This window comes from Anopheles nili, chromosome 2, assembly GCF_943737925.1.
Source record: "Anopheles nili chromosome 2, idAnoNiliSN_F5_01, whole genome shotgun sequence".
Taxonomy (NCBI): domain Eukaryota; kingdom Metazoa; phylum Arthropoda; class Insecta; order Diptera; family Culicidae; genus Anopheles; species Anopheles nili.
Window position 1 is genome coordinate 3064267 of NC_071291.1, and position 20012 is coordinate 3084278.

The following is a 20012-nucleotide window of genomic DNA, read 5'->3' on the forward strand; positions in this document are numbered from 1 at the left end:
TGCTTTCGTGGTTTTAACACCATTTTTGTGTTGAATTTATTCCGACACGGCACGGGGCCATTACGTAATTTTGTCCTTCCACGGGACTGTGTTCCTAAGAGGCTTCTGCCACGGTCATGTACCGTTTCAGAGAAGCATGTGCATGTGGGAAGTGACCGAAGCTTCTTTCATGGGTAATTTATTTGACGTGCCCGAAACGACTCCTCAGTACGAACCGAAAAGAGCCATGTTGGGGAGATAGAAATATTCGCTAGTTGGCTAAAAATTAGGCCGTTCGATTTTGGCACGAGATGCGTTCATGTTGTTTCTTTTCAGTTCGTATGAAGTTAAGCGTGCTCAAGCTTTTGCTCACGATATCGCCAGAGTCGACATGCACGATCTTCCAAAAAAGGGGATTAGAAGATAAAGAATCGGAATGGGATTTTTTTCAGTGAATTTATATGCGATTGTCCCAAAATACCGTTTAAGATACGCAATATATGGTGGGAAACGGTTGGCCCATATCACGAGTGTAGCGTGGTGACACGTGGTCAGTCGACTTATCGCTAATCTCGCCTTAGTGTCGAACTCAATTCAAGTATAAGATATGCATAAGACATGCTGTACATCGTTGAAATCGTGTGAAATAAGTGTTATACTTTTGGCATTCGTGGATAAGTAAAAGTTACCTCTTAGAAAACGCATCAAATCATTTCCTCCTCGTGCTATTCTATGACCGATATAACTAACGTTTCATTCTCTTTTCCTGTTCTCGTTCTGCTCGCCTGTTGGAAAACTAATCGTAGATATAATACGATCGATACCGACCGCTGCCATTGAGTAAATAGTAACACGTCGAGGAGGAACAGAGGAAGCGATCCCTGAACCCGGACAAACGGTCCGAAATCGAAGCATAATCGAACCAGCAACTACAATCGAACAAACGACGACAACGATGGCCTATCGAATGCGAACCTTAGTAGCGACATTTGTGCTCCTGCTCACAGTACTCGAGGTAAGTGCACGTGTGGATGAAAAAAGATGCGCTCAGGTGTGAGAAACATAAGATTATGCGAATGATGCTGGGTTTTTTACTTAGCATGCTTTTCCTACCTGTTGGAAAGCACATCAAAGTTGAAATGCGAAATAAAAAGCACTCTCCCGCGTTCAGGCCAACAGATGGTCGACAGGAAAAGGGGCAAAAGCCCACATCAGCTGGGTCGCATTAAAACAGCGTGCCGTTAAAAGGGCCGTAGGCCAAACTTTTCCAGATCTGCGGATTGCATCCTGGTGTGTATTGGTGTTGGTGAATCATTTCCATCTCGCACTAGGTACCTTTTTTCGTTCACCTGTACGTCGCGTTTTATTAATTCCCCACTGTTTTCGCGGGGCGCTACATGGCGGTTTGGCAAAATAAAAAACGCGCACAATTAACAGTTATGGGCTCTGTTAGGAGCTGCCGGCAGGCTTAATCGAGCGGTGGCTCATTTTATAAGGCGCTTCGTTACCCTTTATGGTGCGGAGGTTTTTTTCCGTGCCCCATTTTTCACCGAGGTCATCTTCCCGCTCGGAGGAAAAACAGCACCGTGCACCTTGCCAAGCGATGAATGCCGTGGCCTTGCAGCTCGTACCTTACGGTAGCGGTTTGGCTTGTAGGGTGTGAGGTCAATTTTCCATCGCTTCTCCATCCATGCTAACGTTTCGGATCGAACAATTCTCATTACGCGCAGCGCCTGGACGATCGGATGGAAGCAGTGATGTGATCGGGTGGAAGTTGGAAAAAAGGAAAAAATGGCCCACCTCCCATCCAAAGCAAGCCATTGACGTAGCTCCGAAATGTTTGGCTCCATTTCGTAACGTCCATCTTGATCGCCCAAGATCACGTAACGATCACGGTAGCACGATTCGTTTGCGGTGCGGCTTCCGAGGAAAGCAACCAGAAGAAAAGTGTTACACTAACATAATTTGGCCGCGATTTTTGACGCAAATAAAAGCTGCCCTGATGGGGTGGCTGATAGCATGGATTAGTATTACGTGAGCGTAATTACTGAGAGTCCATTTTTCATCCTCCATGGTTCGAGGCTATTATCACAACCCCACAGCCTTACCGGAGCGTAGTAAGAGAGGCTTTATCTGGCATGCCTATCGATGAGGCTGGAATTGGAATAACGATCGGGGCGTTGCTTCCATTGGAGGTTAATTTCGCTTATATTTTTCCAGACGCATAAACCAGGTACCAGCTAGTGATGAAACCATTCCCCGTCGAGACTTTCGGTCCATTTTATTGCGCCTTTGCTCTACAAAATTACGACCTCACGGAACCGTGAGCGCGCATCTTTTGAGGTTGAGAATGTGGCCACGTTGCTATAAAACGACATCAGAGAAACGGCTTATCGAGTTGGAGCCGCGTAAATCTGTGAAAATGTCACACCATGAGAATAATGGAGCCTCAAAGGAGTGGTGACGGAAAAATTAAGAAGGAAAATCAAACCACAAACTTTCACTCGCACGAAGCATTTTTCCCGACCGTTTGCGGTTCCCATTCGATTGCACGGTCCGTTTGACGATGAGTGAAGAGTGACAAACTCCCCTACACCACGCAGGCAGTAAGGCTGCTAGAAATGGCTCAATCTGCTCGATGGCACCCCTACCCATGGAGGATAACAATGGCGGATCCCGTTGCATCGGTTGGCGCGATCACGACCGATGCACAATCGCACTCATTAAAATGAGGCTGCACACGCTGCAAGCACTTTCACTTTGCATGGGGTTGTTTTATTTTTTGCTGCTATTTCCACCCATCCAACCCCAAATGCGAAACTGGCGCACGTGCGGCTAGCAACACACCAATACGCGGGAAAACTCTCACCAAATTTGCAGCCGCGCTGGTGGTTTGGAATGTGGGCGAAAATCCACCGGGAAGGGAAGCCGCAAAATCGATCTTCCCATGCCCTTCGGCGAGATCGGCTTGAATGAATAATTACGATCATAGTGGTGGAAAATTTTCCCAAAAACCAACCCGAGATAAAACTGAACGCCACCGAACGAGCGTCGAGGAGGCAGCAGCTTGGTTAATGCATTTTCAAAGCCACTAATGATAACAATTTCGTGTTCATTGGTGGCAGTGAAAAGCTTAAGTTTTCCCTCATTTTTTCATTTCGCTTGCTTCCTGCGTTTTCTCTTTATCATGGCGCGCTTAAATGATTTTCCCCGGCGGCTAAATCCCATGATTATTATCAGCAGGTCCGCTATTAAACCGAGCCTTCCGGCTTTTAGATAAAGCGGTTAAAGCTGTTCGCCGAGAAACGGGCAGATCGCGCGCACCTGTGCGAAAACCCCGCCATCCTTTCTCCGTTAAATTTTCCAACCTACCACTCCCAAACCATCATTTGGAGCCCGCGTTAGGGGCAGCCGGACCGAATCGATTGGAATTAGGCGATTCCGCCCGTAATAAGACAGCTCGTGCGTCTGTATGGGTAGGATTTTTTGTTGGTATCATTCTCCTCTCCATCCACCATTTGGGGTGCCTCTTGAAGGGGCGGCTTTTTCCTTCTCCACTCACGCATGCTCGTTACCTTGAGGTCGATTATTTTTTCACCGCTAAATAGCGGTTTACGAGGAATTTTAGGCGATTCGTTTCGGTTCGCTCACCGGCAAACGCGCCACACGACAAGCTGGTTGGTGAGTTGGTTTGGTTTGTTTGTTTGTTTGTTTGCGTTCGTTCCTTGGGGGCTACTTCTTGCGGCGGTGTTGTTCCGGCTTCCGGTCATGTGCAGAACGCAGGAAGCAAATCGTTGGAGAAAACAAACGCAGATGCAGAGAACGCTTTTTTTGCGCACCATTCATTGAGAGCACTTGCGGGTAGTTAGGTGGTAATAGATTGGGAATCGATTTCTTATCGCATGAAATATGGCTGCCCCGTTTAGCCAAACAAGAGCCATACACGGTGTGAGTGGATCACGTTGCCACAGGCTTTCCTGCTTTTTGCCTTTTGTCAAAGCGCGCGTAAGAGAGAGAGAGAGAGAGAGAGAGAGAGAGAGAGAGTAACCCGATGGACTTTTACATTGATTTTAAAGAAGAGTTATCCTGTCAGGTTCCATGTCCTAGATTTCCCCCTTTCCAAAGCGATAAAATCGTTCCAAAAAGATGTATAAAACCCATCTTTGAAACATCAAAACGGCCGAAACAATGGGCCGATCGTTGCGGCTGGAACGATCGTAAAATATCGGTTTTCGGTAGAATGAATTTTGATCGTTCGGTTTTCCGGCATCGGTAGATCTTCGCCGTCGTTTTACTCCACCATAAATTGGACGCACACACAAAGACGCAAGGCCTGTCAGGACGAATACCAATTTTCGCAACCGACTCCCTTCCAAGCTGACCAAGCACGAACTTCCCATAGAAAGGGTCGATGAAAGCGAAACCGGTGCCATTCGCATCGATGTTCTTTTCCGTCATTCGCAGTGAAAGTGTATCTTCTCCAGAACGGTTTGCTGTTTCGCGTCAGCTTGGGCTTCCCAGTATTTTTCCTTTTTTTTTTCTTTCCGCACCATTTTGGGCAGCCCGTTCAAAGAGCCGTCTTCCCGTGCAACTTATTAAACACGCCTCGATGCACCCGGGTGAACCCGTTATAAATGATATACGATTACATCAGTGTGACCTAATTCAATATCCGTCCTGTCCAGCTGCGGCCCGGGTAATGTTTCGAAATATTTTCGCAGCCTTCTTGGATAATACGACTCGATTGGCACATGGTGTTGACAAGAAGAGTATCATTTTCACATGATTTCCCATCAGTTCTATTTTGAACCACAACTCGTTTCGCCCCTATTTTTCGCTAGCCCCAGGACGCGCAATTGATTGAATAAAAAATTTAACAACATTCCACCACCACCATCACGATGGGCGCCCGATTCGTATTAGAAATCAACGTGCTCAGCGATCGATTCGAGCGGTTCCGCTCCATAAACAATCGCTCGCTGCGCACGTTGGCTTTCGAGAGCGTGTGCCGTTGGTCGGTCGAAAGGAGAAAATTTGAAAATTGCATCCATCGAGCGGCCCGTGCCCGTGACCGTGCTCAGAAAGGGGCACCATAAAAAGGAAGCTCGTGGGGGAGAGAGGAGCCTATGTGTTATGTGTGTGTGTGTGTGATTTTTTATGCTTTTTTTCTTCGGGTGTTTGATGGAACTCTGCACACATCTTCATCGTTCGCATCGTCATGTACGACGGCGAGATCGAGGCAAGTGAGAAAGACCTTCTCCATTATCATGCGAGACGACGGGACGGTCCGACGGCCGATGATTTGTGAATCGTAGCCGGTGTGATCGCGCTCCAGGTTCGTCGCTTTGGCGGCGTTGCGATCTCCGTTCGCGCGCACTCTCGCACACGTACACCAAGCACGCACATGGCGCTGTCTGTCACCCACGGGCGCTGTCAGCGTGCAAGGAGAAATTTCTCGTACGAGCGTACCGTGCCAACTTTCACTTTGCTTTCCACTTGGCACTGGCGGTCCCGCTGACGTCGATCGCTCGTAAAAGGGAAGATCGCGTAAGTTTCTCCTCCAGCTGGTGGTCACCATCCTCGGGGCTTTTGTTTAACTTGAGACGCGTGCGGAAAGCCGTGGATTAGAACTAACACGCGTCAGGACCCGGGAAGGGATCTGGGAAGGGCGTACGGTGGCACGGTAAACAAGATCCTCCATCGGTCTCCTGCTCCATCCCGGTGCCTTAGGGGAACCGTGACTGACGGTCGAACCCCTTCGCACCTGTCGAACAGGCTTTCGAACTGGACTGTCATTCTTGCACTTTCGCCACTTTTCCCTGGCAGTCAGGCCCATTCAGCAAGAAGCGATTGGATGATCTTTGATTTATGATAATCCATCGTTTTGGTGATTTTTGTATTCTTTTGCCCATTTTCTCCCCGCGAAAGTCATTAGGTCGCATGGTTTCGGGAGGCTGTTTATGGTACGTGTTGGAATGTAATGGCCGCACATTTTTCGGCCATATTTATTGAATGGCAATATTCGGCGCACACAAAACCACAGCTGTAATGATCGCCTAACGTGCAGGCAGCTAATAACAGCTGAGTGAGCCTGCCGTTCCTTGGGCTCGAGCCTGCTGGCCACATTTTGGCGCTGGCATTGAACCCTCAATCAGTGAGTGTAAATCATCGGTGTCGGGCTCGGCCGATTCAGCCTCTCGCGTGGATTATCTCTAAATGAGCAACTATTAAATCATTCACCGGCAATTAGCGGGCGAAATCCGTTTTCGATGGACACGGTGACACGGGGTTTGTGCCTCGGGCTATGGGCTTTGAGGCGGACCTGAAATCCAATCCGCTAACCGGTCCGACGTTAGAGACTCACACACCGTTGACCCAGTTCCTATCGGGCATCTCGGTTCCTTTCGGGACAAGTGAAACCATTTTGGGGAAGGGCAAACAAGCGACCCTTGTTGGCAGGCGACGTGGGACAAGAAATTAATTATTCCCCCAGAGCGGATCGCGAGTGGGCACACCCTTTGTCGACGGTTTCCCGCCACGATGGGGAGGACCCGACCCGTGAAAAGGAGAAATGATTGAATCACTTTTTCTTTCGATGCGATCGCGGTGTGGGCCGGAGAAAACGAGTCCCGTGTGTGGTATCGTTAGACGATTTCGTTTTCAAAAGGGTTTCGTTTCTAATCGACGGTATAATGCGACCGATCGGATGCCGATAAGGGTCTATCATATGTGGGGAAAGCACAGGTAAACGGCCCGACGAAGGTGCGTTGACATAGATTTGATTGGAAACGATAAAAATCATTCACAGCTTGTGGACTGTCATTTTGACAATCTGTCGCGTCGCTTAGTAAACATGTGTTTCAGTAGAAAAGCACTAAGACAGTGGCTTCCGACCAAGCGAGATTCTTTGGAAAATTCCTTACATGGTAACTGGGCGATCGTACATCTATCAACTCATCCGCATGCCTTTTTCAGGCCACTATGCATGCAAATGCACGACGCGCCACTAACCGATTAGCTCGATAATTAGAGAACCCAAACCACCTCCGACAGCTGCAAGGCGTTAGATATGCTGACGAACATTGACAGCTCGTTCGTCCGGTTGCTGATCGATTAGTAGACTGCCGGTTGTAAACCCGTCGAACAAGTAGCACTAAGGTCTGCTCATTACGCTCACTATCGGTAACAAGCGGTGGTTCGCAGACTCCACTCATTATTTCCGATTCACTCGGCTAATTGACTGCAATAGGCAAGGTACGTCCTTAAATAGGCAACAAAATCGATTATCTTGCCGGTGGTTGGAAAAACAAACATGCAGCCAAGCATCTCGAAGACATCTAAAGGCTGGCTCCCGTCCTCCTACTCTCACTCTCGCTGAAAGCTTTCCACTCGCTCGCCTGAAGCGTTCCCGTTTTCGAACCGTTCAGACGACCGGTTGGGTGGGTCGGTGGGTGGAAAGCGAGAAAGAGAGATATAGAGGCAAAGAGAGTAGTGGAACGAGTGGAGGGAGTTTTATCTATCCATCTGTCACTACTAGCAGCGCTCCGGAATTCCGGAATAGTCGCCCGCATTCAGTTGGCCTCTAAACACTCCTCCTTATCCTGGCTGTGATTCGATTCACCTTGCGGAACATAGAAAGTGTGAGGTGAAGAGAGAACTGAGAGGAGGCAAATCAAGAAGAAAGTGTAACGACGGTGCTGAGCGATTTTTCTAGGGCACTGCTCGTGCTGTCCGCAATTATGACCATATCTGAGTCGTGGTGCACTCGCTGCACTCGGTGTGCATTTTCCGGATCGGCTGCTCGAGACGACGATTCACACGCACACAGATAACGGAGCGATGCGTGGAAATGATTTGAATGCACCACCATTTAGCTTGTTTCAGGCTCCGAGACGAGTGATAAAAATGACAGAAAATAATGTGGGTGCTTCACTACATTGTGGAATATTACCGGCGATCTCTTGCGGCGATGAAGTCGAAACGGAACGGCACCCGATGCGTATCTGTTACGCGCCTTCGCCCAAAGTCGACCCAACAGCTGGGAGAGGAAGGAGACGAGTACGTTATTTTCATTCGCTTTTTCACCGGTGGAAATAGAAAGCAGGCCGATCGGTCCATCGGATGCATGTTTTGTATGTTTGATGCACCCGACACATACTACCAGTTGCAATTGTGGATTTATTTCTCCTGTCTAAGTGCCGAGTTACCGAAAGATGCAACCCTAAAAACAGTTGAATAAAACGACAATAAATCAGACATTTTCCCGGTGCACATGACGAATGGTACGAGAGCTTCTCGGCTCATGTAACCTTCTAAAAGCACAGTTGCTTCCAAAGCACTTCATTTCCCACCGGGGAAAGCCTTCGATGGGCAGGTGTTAATATTAGAGTAAATCCGCAGCTCACGGCATTCAGTCGGTAGATGTTTTCTTTCTCGCCTGTCCATCCTCAAATGGGTTATCAGTCACGCATCTTTAAGCCCACTCGGACCCACATTATGACGGGCAACTCGAGGAGGAGCATTCCTCCAAATCGCTACACATGAGCAAAAACGTCGAAGGTGTTTGAAGAAACGCCGAAAACCCCGAACCAGCTGTCTAAACTGACCCATAAACTCTCGAACGCATCCCGACCGGGGGTTTATTTTAGTAGCAGCCGGAAATTAATCGCGTCCGAGCGGAATCAGACCGCATCGGAGTGTTGTGGGTAGGAATAAGCGAAAAGTTGTTCCTTAGATTGGGCTACTTTTTTAGACTGCTACTAGATTGAACTGTCATCCTAAATCCGGCAGATGGCGCCACCATCAACAGTGACACTGGGTGCATCAAATGCGAGATTCGGCATTGTTCGCTCGAGATCAACGCCTTCTGGACAGGAGCGGTGGTAGTGTTTCGCAACCGGTGGTCAGCACCGGAGGCGGTTCCGAAGAGAAAGCGGGCAGCCCCACGTGTGCACGCACTCCGTACGGTATCGGGAACGGGACGGAATGCTCGCATCTTCGCGCATCACCCCTCCAGAAGGCCGTCCAATCGGACCATCATCACACGTCAAACAAACGCTGCACAAGAAAGCGCAAGGAAAATCTGTACCGGTTTCGTTTAATTGCTGTTCCTTTTTTTTCACTCCGTGGGTTTGTTTTGCTCGTCCACTCGCCGCACACACAAAGCAGGCGAGGGCTCCACTTGCGCCACAAATGGACGCTGATGGCGGTGTTTTATTAGTGGCGCAGCGAGCTCATCGCCACTGCAGCTGAACAGAAGAGCCATACGCTTCTCCGTCCGGTTGCGTACATTCTCGAATTGCCAACGGAACGGTAGCGACCTGTGCATCGCTCCGCATGGTCGGGTTTTGACGAGAAGAGATAGAAGTAGTGGAAAAACCAACAACACATACATACACGGGCGCATGCTGCACGCGCTTGGGAAAGCGACGCGGTACCGCACGATAGCCGGGTTGGTGAAATGAAAGCTAATCGCAACACATCTCATGCCAGTGTTTCATCTGCCGAGCAAACGCTGGCTAATGCCTGCCGCTGGGAGGAATAAATTGAATCAAGTTAATTCGCGGGCATTGAAATGGAAATGGCCGCAAAATAGAAAGTACGCCTCGCGGTTGGGTGAAAACAATCGGAGGATGGAATCATTTCGGGGATGAATTATTTATTCGCTGAGCCGCGAGAAAGCTTGACATGGCTCCGACTTAGCTAGTGGTATCGGTCATCGGAAAATGGGAAATCCATTCAGTGGGATGCCACACCCATCACTCTTTAATACAGGTGGCGATCATGGCGATCACGTTGACTAATCATGTCACCCATCTATAAATTTCCAATTCCAGAATGTCCACTGTGACGCACCGTTGGTCGATTCGGCAGCACTGCCGCTCGAGCACAGAGCCGTGTACGGTCCGCCTGCACCATCACCAGTATACGGAACGCCTGGTTTGCTGAGTGGCGGCGGAGGTAGCGGTGGCCTCCTCGGAGGCGGCGGCGGTGGTGGTGGTGACGATCCGTGGCCACTGTCCGCCTCGAACGACAGCCCGCAGATCAAGCATCTGCAGGTGCAGTGCGAGAAGACGCACATGCGCGTCAACATCGAGTTCGACCGGCCGTTCTACGGTATGATCTTCTCGAAGGGTTTCTACAGCGATCCGCACTGCGTTCATCTTAAGCCAGGCACTGGCCACCTGAGCGCCACCTTCGAAATCTTCCTGAACAGCTGCGGCATGTCCAGCTCGGCCAACCACAACGCTGCCAGCTTCGGTGGTCCGACACCGTCCGGTAGCTACGTCGAGAACACGATCATCATCCAGTACGACCCGTACGTGCAGGAAGTCTGGGATCAGGTGCGTAGGACATCTCTAGTTGAGACACGAGGATTTCATTCTTCTAATCCGACCTTTCTTTGTAGGCTCGCAAGCTTCGTTGCACGTGGTACGACTTCTACGAGAAAGCAGTTACGTTCCGTCCGTTCCAAGTTGATATGTTGCACGCGGTTACGGCCAACTTCCTGGGAGATAACCTGCAGTGCTGGATGCAGATCCAGGTCGGCAAGGGTCCGTGGGCGTCGGAGGTCTCTGGTATCGTGAAGATCGGTCAAACGATGACGATGGTACTCGCCATCAAGGACGACGAGAACAAGTTCGACATGCTGGTGCGCAATTGCGTTGCTCACGATGGCAAACGGGCTCCGATTCAGTTGGTCGATCAGCATGGTTGTGTTGTACGGCCCAAGATCATGAGCAAATTCCAGAAGATCAAGAACTTCGGTCCTTCAGCGTCGGTGGTGTCGTTTGCCTACTTCCAGGCGTTCAAGTTCCCCGACTCGATGAACGTGCACTTCCAGTGCGTGATTCAGGTGTGCCGATACAACTGTCCCGAGCCGAAGTGTGCCGGCGGAGACTACGGTCTTCCGGCGTTGACTGGCAACGGCATCTCGGGTGAATACGGAGCTCCAGGTGCTCTTAGCGGCGAGTACGGACCACCACATCTGTCGGAGTATGGCGTGCCACCAGCGGCTTACCCAGACCCGCGTCATCCTTCAGATGCATCCGGAGCCTACTCCGAGAACCAGGACAGTGTGGTACCAGCACCTCAGGCTCAGACCTCCGCTAATTCAGCCGAAAACAAATCGGACGGCCCAGTGAACGCCAACGATCGAATTGAAGCGCAATCGCAATCCTCGAATCCGACCTCGAACGACATCCACGATCACATCAACATGCCACCACCTCCACCACCGGGCCAGTCAGGCTACGTTACCGTCACCAAGCAGAAGAAGGACGATGGACTGTCGGGCGACAACAGCGGCAACCTGGTGAGCCTCGGAGGACGACCACGATCGGTTGAGGGCTTGGATGACCTGCGTGGAGTGCGCCGACGACGAGACACCATGTCGGTGGTGATCCGACCGCGAATCTACAAGCGAGACGCTCAAGAGATGACAGATGTCAACACCGAGCGCATCATTCAGGTGGTGGCACCGGGAGACGTCAACTTCGCGCTGAACAATGCCTCAGGCAACGAGACGGTCGTGATCCAATCGCAGCGTACTGTCGATCCCGAGACGATCTGTATGTCCGTGCCGAGCTTTGTCGGAGGCCTTGTGATGCTGTTGCTCGTCCTAGCCGTGGCGTCGCTTGTGGCCGCCTTCCTGTTCGTGCGTGTGCGACACTTCGACCGGAAAGGTACGTCGTCTGCCAGTCGTCGACCACATTTTGTACTGTCGGAGCTGTGGACCTAAGCGATGTAGCTCTGGTTCGGCGTACTATCTGTCCGCCCGTCTTATCGACCGTTCTTTCTTCTCTTTCTTGCATTCTACGCCATCTTTCCTATCGTCCACTACGGCACACTGCATACACCACGACTGGACTGCACTCGTTCATTGGGCACCTTCATCCATTGCGCACCTGCGATCGCTGCGCAGCCAATCCCTTCTCCGGACACTAAGCTACTAGGTCTTCCCGGGTGGGTCGAGGTGCGGCCCTGACCAGCACCTCCACCTCTATCAGCAACTGTCCTTCACATGTGGAAGAACTCTGTTACCTGAGCACAACTCTAAGGAACCTCCGTACACACCACAGACAGCCCACAGGGGATGGCCACGTGCGGATTCGTGCTCGTGCGAGACCGGAGCAGGACGGCTGCTCCTGGGGGGAAATAAGAAAGCAAAAAAAGAAAAATGCCTACCGAAGACGTCAGGGGACGAACCAACAGCGAACTCTAGAGAGCACTGATCGAAGCAGGCGATGGGATGAACACCCGAGGAAACACTAACGCATCCAACCCGCTAACCAAACGCGACTAACACACGCCCATCTTCATCCTCCATTTCCGGCGCGCTCTTACTACTAACAAGATTGCCTCTTAATTTATTACGAATATCATTATTATCGCTATTAGTACGGTTATTATAGTTATCGATTTGCCCGTCGGTTACTTACGATCGCGACGTTTGCCGTTCGCGAGCAGTTTACGAAACCAAACGAACGTGTTATTACCAATACGCGCCGACATTTAATTTATTGCCCAACATCATCATCAGCGCCGCTGCTCCATTCATCCTCGAGTCCTAAATCCCCGTTTGGTGCGACCCCATCGGTACTAGCCTTCTTCGTCTTCTACGTTTGTAGTCTCTTCCGGTGGCGTGTTTGTTTGCTAGAATCGTGCACTTTCCTGTGAGGTTAGGGCATTAGTAGGCAGCATTCTCACACGCGCGCGTTGTAGATCGACGGCGGGACTGACAACAATCGGCAATTCCAGAGCTCGAAGAATATGCCGAAAAGGATACTGTACGGGAACTCGGAATCACCGTTGCTGTTGTCTGTCATCGTTCGTTGTGTTGATAGTTTGTAATGGCGCTTATTATCGTAGTTATCATCATCATCATTATAGGGTGAATGTGCAACACGTGCGCGGCTCGGGCGACAGATTCTCGGTTTGAAGGATCCTGGATCCTGGACCGGCTGGATGCTGTGCCGTGGCGTGAGCACATTGGGCCTTATTGGACGTGTATCTTTGCTTCAAAAGAATATTTATTTATTCGCTTCATTTTCCACCTACTTTTCTTACTCACCACGTTCCTTCCTACTGCATCCCCTCTTCCCCAAGAAAGTAGAAAATTGTTGTTTCACGCCACCCACACACGGCCACCCGCGTCTCTGGTGGTTTCCGTGGTTTCGAATAACTCGCTTTTCTTGTCGCGCCGCCAACGGTTCCAGCCAAGGTTCAGTAGTGGCACTTGTTCAGTGGTGCGCCGGTCTCCTCCGAGCCCCTATTTCACGTATTTTAATCTGTAAAATCCTGAGTGCAGGATTTGAGCAACTGGCCGGTGGCTTGGACGTCGCCACTAGTCTTAACGGAGACGTCCAGCACGTCACCAGGACAGCCGGTTCGAAGCTCGGAACAGCTGCAGGGAAGGGAAGAATATCGCAAAATCCATTCACCCATACGGCGTGAGCTAGCGGATCTGCAGAGAAAGTAGGTTAGAATCGGTAAAAATTGGAAGCCTTTTGGCGAACGGATCGAACCGGCAGCGTTATTCGCCGGATATCAGTATTTTCTTCGTGTTTTGTTTCCCCGGATCCATCCGAGCGGCAGGATGCAGCGTGTAATGTGTAAATTTGCGTACAGGACCAACCCACAGCACACCTTCAGTGTAGCGCACGCAGCTATGAGCTGCGACTGAGCAGCATAAGCAGAGCGGTGGACAAGATACATATTTGATTAGAGAAACAAAAGGAGCTGAGGTTAGGGTCGATTTGTTTTTTTTTGTTTTTTTTATAGGAATGTGTATCTTTTGTTTGGTATATTGTTTAATTTTTTCCTTCTCTCGCTGTCAATTTGAATCTAGTGGAAACAGGCAGATTACAGGTGTGTTGTTGTGTATTGTAGCCTCGTGAAATCAGTTTATTGTCATTCGAAGCGTAGTTGCGATACTACTTCCTTGCAAATAACCGCGACGTGGATATTATTGTAAATATTTATTGAAAAGAAAGATAGTTGAAGAAAATAAAGTGATTAGTAAAGAATACTTGTACGACTATGCCATGTGTTGCGTGTAAATTACATATCACATCACAAAGAATAAAATAAACTCGTTTATTAATGTATATCAAACATGTATACCAATTGGCTCACAAATGTTTTAATAATAATTTCTTTAAATTATATTAAAGCGATTTTAGATTGTTTTCTTTTTAAGTAAATTAAACGTGCAATAAAGAATCTATGTTAACAAACAATCAACAAACAAATCAAAAGTTTGTTATAATTATGTACATTCCTTTGGGTTTAAATACCACCGACAAAATTCATACACATCACTTTGGGTTAATTTCAATGTATGACCTGATGCATTTATGCATGCTGCAACCATGCTTTTCTTTTGAGCAAAATTGAGCTAACTGAACGTTGAGCGCTCACTCTACATTGCATGCAAGATGCTATGCGAATGACAGCTGATGGAAAATACGTAGTAGCAGTCAATAATGTGTAATGTGTAATATAAGAAATATATTCTTCGTTTATGATTGATTAGCTAAAATTGCAAATGTTCACAGTTTTTTTTAAGGAAAACGTAACCGTTACGTATGCATTGGCATGAAATTCCACTGCACCACGCTCTTTCGCAAAGATAATTTCAAAGAAATATCAAATGATCTTTAACATTAAAATTTCCTTTGATCTTAATGATATGGTTGTAATTTTAAGCATTTAAGTAATTTGAGGGTAATTGTATTGATTTAACGTATCGCATTATTGCACATGGTTTATTTGACAGTTAGTATGCATCGAGAAATGCTGTCGTGCAGCGGCTCCTGCACATTGCGTTTTGCTTGTACACTTTTCGAGACGTCGTGTTTGTTTTCGCTCGGCGCTGTTTTGAAGATTTTCCTGCGAGAAATTTTCAATCACCAGGAAAATCAGCATTCTTCCGCGGTCAAGCAAACAACTAAAACGTTTGCTCGGTAAGCTCGCAAACCAAAATACACGACGAAATTGTAGAATAAGGGTGTGTGGCTGCTAGAGTTGTGAATCCTAACAGCCTTGAGAGGCAAAATCGCATCAACCTATGGCTCGTTCGGGAATGACATTGGGCTGGGAAGCCAGGGAAAGCGAGTATGCAACGTGCAGTAATTTACTAGAAGACGTGAAACATAAACCCATTTGCTTTGCCATTCACGGGAAGCTTATAAAAAAAAGTTAGCGTTGAAAAAAAATGTGTTTACAGTTCATGTTGGCGCTTGTGGGAGTGAAAAAGAAAATGTAGCTATCCCCAGAAATGGGCTCCACCAGAACAATGCAGTGAGTGTAGCTAAGCTGGAATTTGGCAGGAAAGTTAACTATACGCGATATAATAAGCCGATCCGTGAGTGAATTGGGAATTCAGTTCTCTGCGAAAATCCGGAAAATGTGTGCCGATTTATTGAGATAAAAAGTGTTATATTTATGGATTTGTTCGGTTGAATTTGTTGTTTTTCTCCGTCTCCCTTTTTCTGTTTCGGTTGGATTTATGTTGAGATGACAGCAGCTGGTCAGACATAGATGCACAACTAAGAAGAAGAGAAACCTTACGTCGGGGAGAAGGGGCAGAGCTAATTCGGTGCTGTGTAACGAGCTTGGGGCTGACCGTGGAATCGTTCTGGCAAAATGTGTAAAATGTAAACAGAATTCTCATCTAACGGGGCGAGTTCATGACATGGCAACCCCTATGACATGGCAAAGGATAAACCTGATTAATGCAACCACCCTGCGAACAGGGTTGAACCACTAGCAACAAGCCGTCTGGTGTAGTGCATTGTTTACTAGGTCTTTGCGCTGTTGCACGATGCTGTGGGACGGAGGAAGCCACCGACTAAGCGGTGGCAATGGTGATGAATGAAATCTTGAGATGCAGCTGTGCGTGCATCGGATTATGGGAAGAGTTTCACACCACCACCCGAGGAGTGTGGGCTAGGTTGCTGTCGAAAGCATAGCGTATAAGAAGGAAAGAGTGAAAAGCAGGCGAAAAAACGAACGAGAGAAATATGAAGAGAAAATTAGCGAGAGAGAGAGAGAGAGAGAGAGAGAGAGAGAGAGAGAGAGCGATGAATAGTGGACCACGATGAAAGCTGTGTGTGTTGGCCCAGAAAGCGGTAGTGGAACACCAGACCAGTGCACTACCCCACCAAAACAATGTCGGCCGCGATGGCGGCAGTTGTTTAGATGCTGCCGTGTGTCTCGTACCGCGTCGCGGCTGTGGTTTTGCTTCGAAGTTTTACGGTACAGCTTCTGGGTCGATTTGAACCGCGACTTACAGCCTACTAGGGTCAGGTTTTGTGCTCAAAGCAAGCGGTGGCAAATATACTTTTCTCACCGTTCGACGGGAAAAATAGTACAAAAAGTGCGAGTGAGCTTTTTTTGGGTAAATAATATTTTTGCGTGAAATCGGATCCGAGCGGAAAGCAAACGAAAAGCATCGAAGGGACTACATTCCGGGTTTGTTTCTGTGTAATGGCCGAGCAACACGGTTCGAGCTGGAAGGAAAATATTTTTCATTTTCTGTTGCGGCTTGGCAAAGTACAACATACTTCCTTTTTGGCGCGTGGGAAGCGACATTGCTTTTGTGGTACAGGATCCATCCATCCCCCTTTGTCGCCAGCACGCGCCAGAGTCGTTGGACTAGATGAAAAATTCGTCTACGCGAGACAGAGAGAGGAAGGCAACATTTTCTATGCGCGTGAGAAAAAAGCGTGAGCGAGCGCAATGAAGGAAAAAAAATCCAGCGCGAAGTGAAAGGTGGCAGCATAAGGTTGGGTATGCATGTGCCGCCCAGCCATATTTCTCCCCGGTCGTTTGCGAGCAATCTAACCCGCACAGAGAGTTGTGAGAAGGGTCCTCGAGCTTGAGTTTTGTCTTCCATTGACCGGAAGCGTCGAGTGCAGAAGGTCAGCTCCCTCTAACAGGGACTAAATGTTGCCTTATCCTTCCCTGCTAGTATCTCTTTTGCTCTCTCTGTCGTTCTCTCGATTCGCCGACAAACGTGTCACATGCCTGCCCCAACAAAAGGGCTGGCAGGGTTGTTTGTTTTTGCTCATTTGGTAAACTTTTGGCCCGCTGGGGAAAAGCGGTGCCGGCTTGGCTGTTGCTGGTCCCATGGGAAGGAAAAACGGGGTCGTCGCACGGCACAATACCGATTGATTTCATTCACAATCGTGAAGGCGGCACTGTTTCGCTGGCGCAAGGGGTTTCCATCGCCAATGATTTAATTAAAGACCACCCACGACCTTCCTACACCCCTTGAAAGGTCCTTCGATCTGTGTCCTGCCTCGTGCACGGGTCGTGGAGTGGGATTAAACCTCCAAGACAAGGCCATTAGGCTCCGGAAGCAGCAGGACGAGTCGTGCTGGGCTTTAATGACACAAGAAACACCATTTTGCTTCGATTATTACCCAATCAGCTGTATCAGCGCGTTTTGACAGCGGCGACGGCGGCAGCGACGGCAACGGCGACGTCCATTCCATCCAGCGAACCCCAACACCCCCATCGACGAGAGCGTGTGTGCGAGCAGGACCGACCAACAGCAACCTGAGTGAGATAGAACGCACACCCCGTAAGCTAAGGGTTGCAAAGTGTCCCGCGAAAAGTACGAGCTTTGTGTGAGTGCGAATTTGTGTGTGTGTGCCGTGTGTTTATTGACCACCCCCTCGCAAACCTCGATTCACCCCGTCGCCCGGTCCTACGAGTCGGCGACTTTTTCTCCCAAGGGAATCGGAGGTCGGTGGTACGTCGTGGTGCGTGTCCAATAGCCTAGCAACGTGCGCGTTCAAGGTGTTGCGGAATAGCAGCACCAGCGTGGTGACCTCCTCTCGTACTGGACGCAGACGCGCTCGCGCACCTTAAATTCAGTTCATTGCAAAAATCAAAATGCGAAGTCGCTGAAACGCCCCGGCCAATACCGTGTTTCGCAAATCCATCGATCGACGGTTCGAAACGGGAAGGTCCAGCTTCAACGATCTTCATCGGAGGCGATCGAATGCGGTTCGAGTTGGTTGGTGTGGTCTGACCTCGGCCTGATGCTCGGTTGTTGCTGGCGGCGACATTCACCAACGGGAGGAACCAGTTTAGCAGTCGATGGTAAGTTTTTAATAATCATTTTATCTCAGCCTAGTTGGGGCCGGAAAATCGCTGCTTTGGATGCTATACTCTAATACCAAACCTTGACTCGTTGGTCGGCCGGTAGAAGCTGGTTCACTGTGTGTTGCAATCGAGTGAAGCAACTTAAAACGTGGAATAATAATCGTAAAGCTCGCTGTTTGGGTTTAAGGCACGGTTTATAGCAAAAAGCAGGCCTATCAGTTGTATGCGTCCGTTGACTCGATTGTTGCACGTTTGCCCGCACTTTGCACTCGCTTAATCTCGCGTGTTTTTCACGTCAAAATTTCGCAGGCGCTTAATTTCAATCGCCAAATTAAAATGGGTGCAATTTTGCATGCTCTTGCCCGCGCGAGAGAGGGTGTAAATGTGGGAAATTTGAAAGTAATGGCAAGATCAGCAGCAGTACAGATGAGGCTCTCTGCGCCATCACACCTCGCTGGTGCCGGCGAACATCCCATATTTTACGCCCAATCAATGACTCGCTAGAGTTTTCCACGAGCGCGTTGACGCAAATCGCGTTTCCTTTAGCTGCCCCATCATTTCGCGGGGCCTCCGTCATTTCAAAATGGCCGGAGGCTTTCGAGGGTAAGCTGGAAATGTAGCTTCTCCGCACGCTCATTACCTGGCGTTCATTTTCCGTACGAAGCCACAGCACACCGGCGAGGGAGGCTTTTTAGCTTTCTGTCTGCTTCCTCGCTCGGCTTTTGCAATGCAAATTCACTTTTCTGCACGTTTTCAATCATCCACCCGCACCATCCGTGTTGCCACCTCGGAATGGGTCGGATTTGGAAAGTCCCCCCACCCCCCTCGCCGGACGGTATGCTGAGCGAAAGAGAGAGAGAGAGAGGGTATCCACATCCACGCAAATCGTTGAATGGGTGTAATAAAATCTAAATCATTTTCCTATCGTCCGCCACTGGCACGGAGGGGCATAGGATCTTGGACAGGCGGTGCAAAAAGCAACAGCAACAAAAAAATGCACCACTTGTATCGGCCACCCGATCGAAAGGGCTGTGGCGCGTGATGGCACATAATAGATAATGAATGCATGCATTAAAAGAGGCGTTACGTGGGCGAGAGGGTGAGCTTTTGGCATTTGCATACGCTGCCCATCTCGGATGTGGTTTTTCCATCAAACCGGATGGGGTAAATTGCATGAAAAAGGCTCCTGGCCGGGCCTTAGCGAAGGGCGAGGGTTGTCAGCTGTTCGAGCGTTCGAAGGCATTTTCCGGGTTTGATGTTCGATCGAATTTGTGGAACGGATTTTGCGTGACTTGGCTCGCGAGTGACCGGCCGGTCGATCGTTGGTACCGATGGAGTTGAATTTATTTATTTACGTCTTCATTCCGAATGGACACGCTGCTCTTAAGCCGCATCAGTGGAAATGGATCTGTGTGGTGGACGAATCAGATAAAACAGACGGCCGAATGGGCGGCCTGAATGTACCCAATTGATGGCTGAAGAAAGCGGTTTTGGATGAAGTTTTTATTTGAATAACATCCAACTTACTCTGATTCATAACAGAAAAAGCAAAACAAACTAAGAAAATAAAACAGTACACCATGAACAAAAGGGGAGAAGTAAATGGCAATAAAACACAACGCAGCAAGGAATTTGCTTCGTAATTCAATCGATTCTTATCGTTGCCTTTTGATAAGCCAACGATAAGACGTCTTGTTATTCAAGTTGCACGAAGCAGCGACAAAATGAACTCATCTAACTACAGGCTTGGGTGGTTTTTGTAAAAAAGAAAAAAAAATAGCTCATTTGGTGCTGCGTGTACTTTACGATGCTTGGAATCAGTTGGAATTCTCCGTGCACAAAGATGCACTCGGATTTATTGCATCTACGCACGCTTTCGATGCAATCATCTCGATTCCTTCCCCGGGGCATTTGCA

At 48.9% G+C, this 20012-nt stretch overlaps 1 protein-coding gene across 1 annotated transcript; it reads left to right on the plus strand.

Annotated features, from left to right (window-relative positions):
- The first annotated feature begins 934 nt into the window (after positions 1 to 934).
- On the plus strand, positions 935 to 11719 carry LOC128732165 (cuticlin-4). The gene is made up of 3 exons (XM_053825335.1): positions 935 to 994; positions 9816 to 10322; positions 10388 to 11719. Exons 1-3 carry the CDS (start codon positions 935 to 937, stop codon positions 11717 to 11719), a joined length of 1899 nt encoding a protein of 632 aa, XP_053681310.1.
- Positions 11720 to 20012: the final 8293 nt, after the last annotated feature.

Bases quoted from the DNA above. Each gene is read 5' to 3' on its own strand.
- LOC128732165 (XM_053825335.1), top strand. From the start codon at position 935: ATGGCCTATCGAATGCGAACCTTAGTAGCGACATTTGTGCTCCTGCTC. The intron at 995-9,815 runs GTAAGTGCACGT...TTCCAATTCCAG, and splicing joins TCCTGCTCACAGTACTCGAG to AATGTCCACTGTGACGCACC. The intron at 10,323-10,387 runs GTGCGTAGGACA...CTTTCTTTGTAG, and splicing joins TGCAGGAAGTCTGGGATCAG to GCTCGCAAGCTTCGTTGCAC.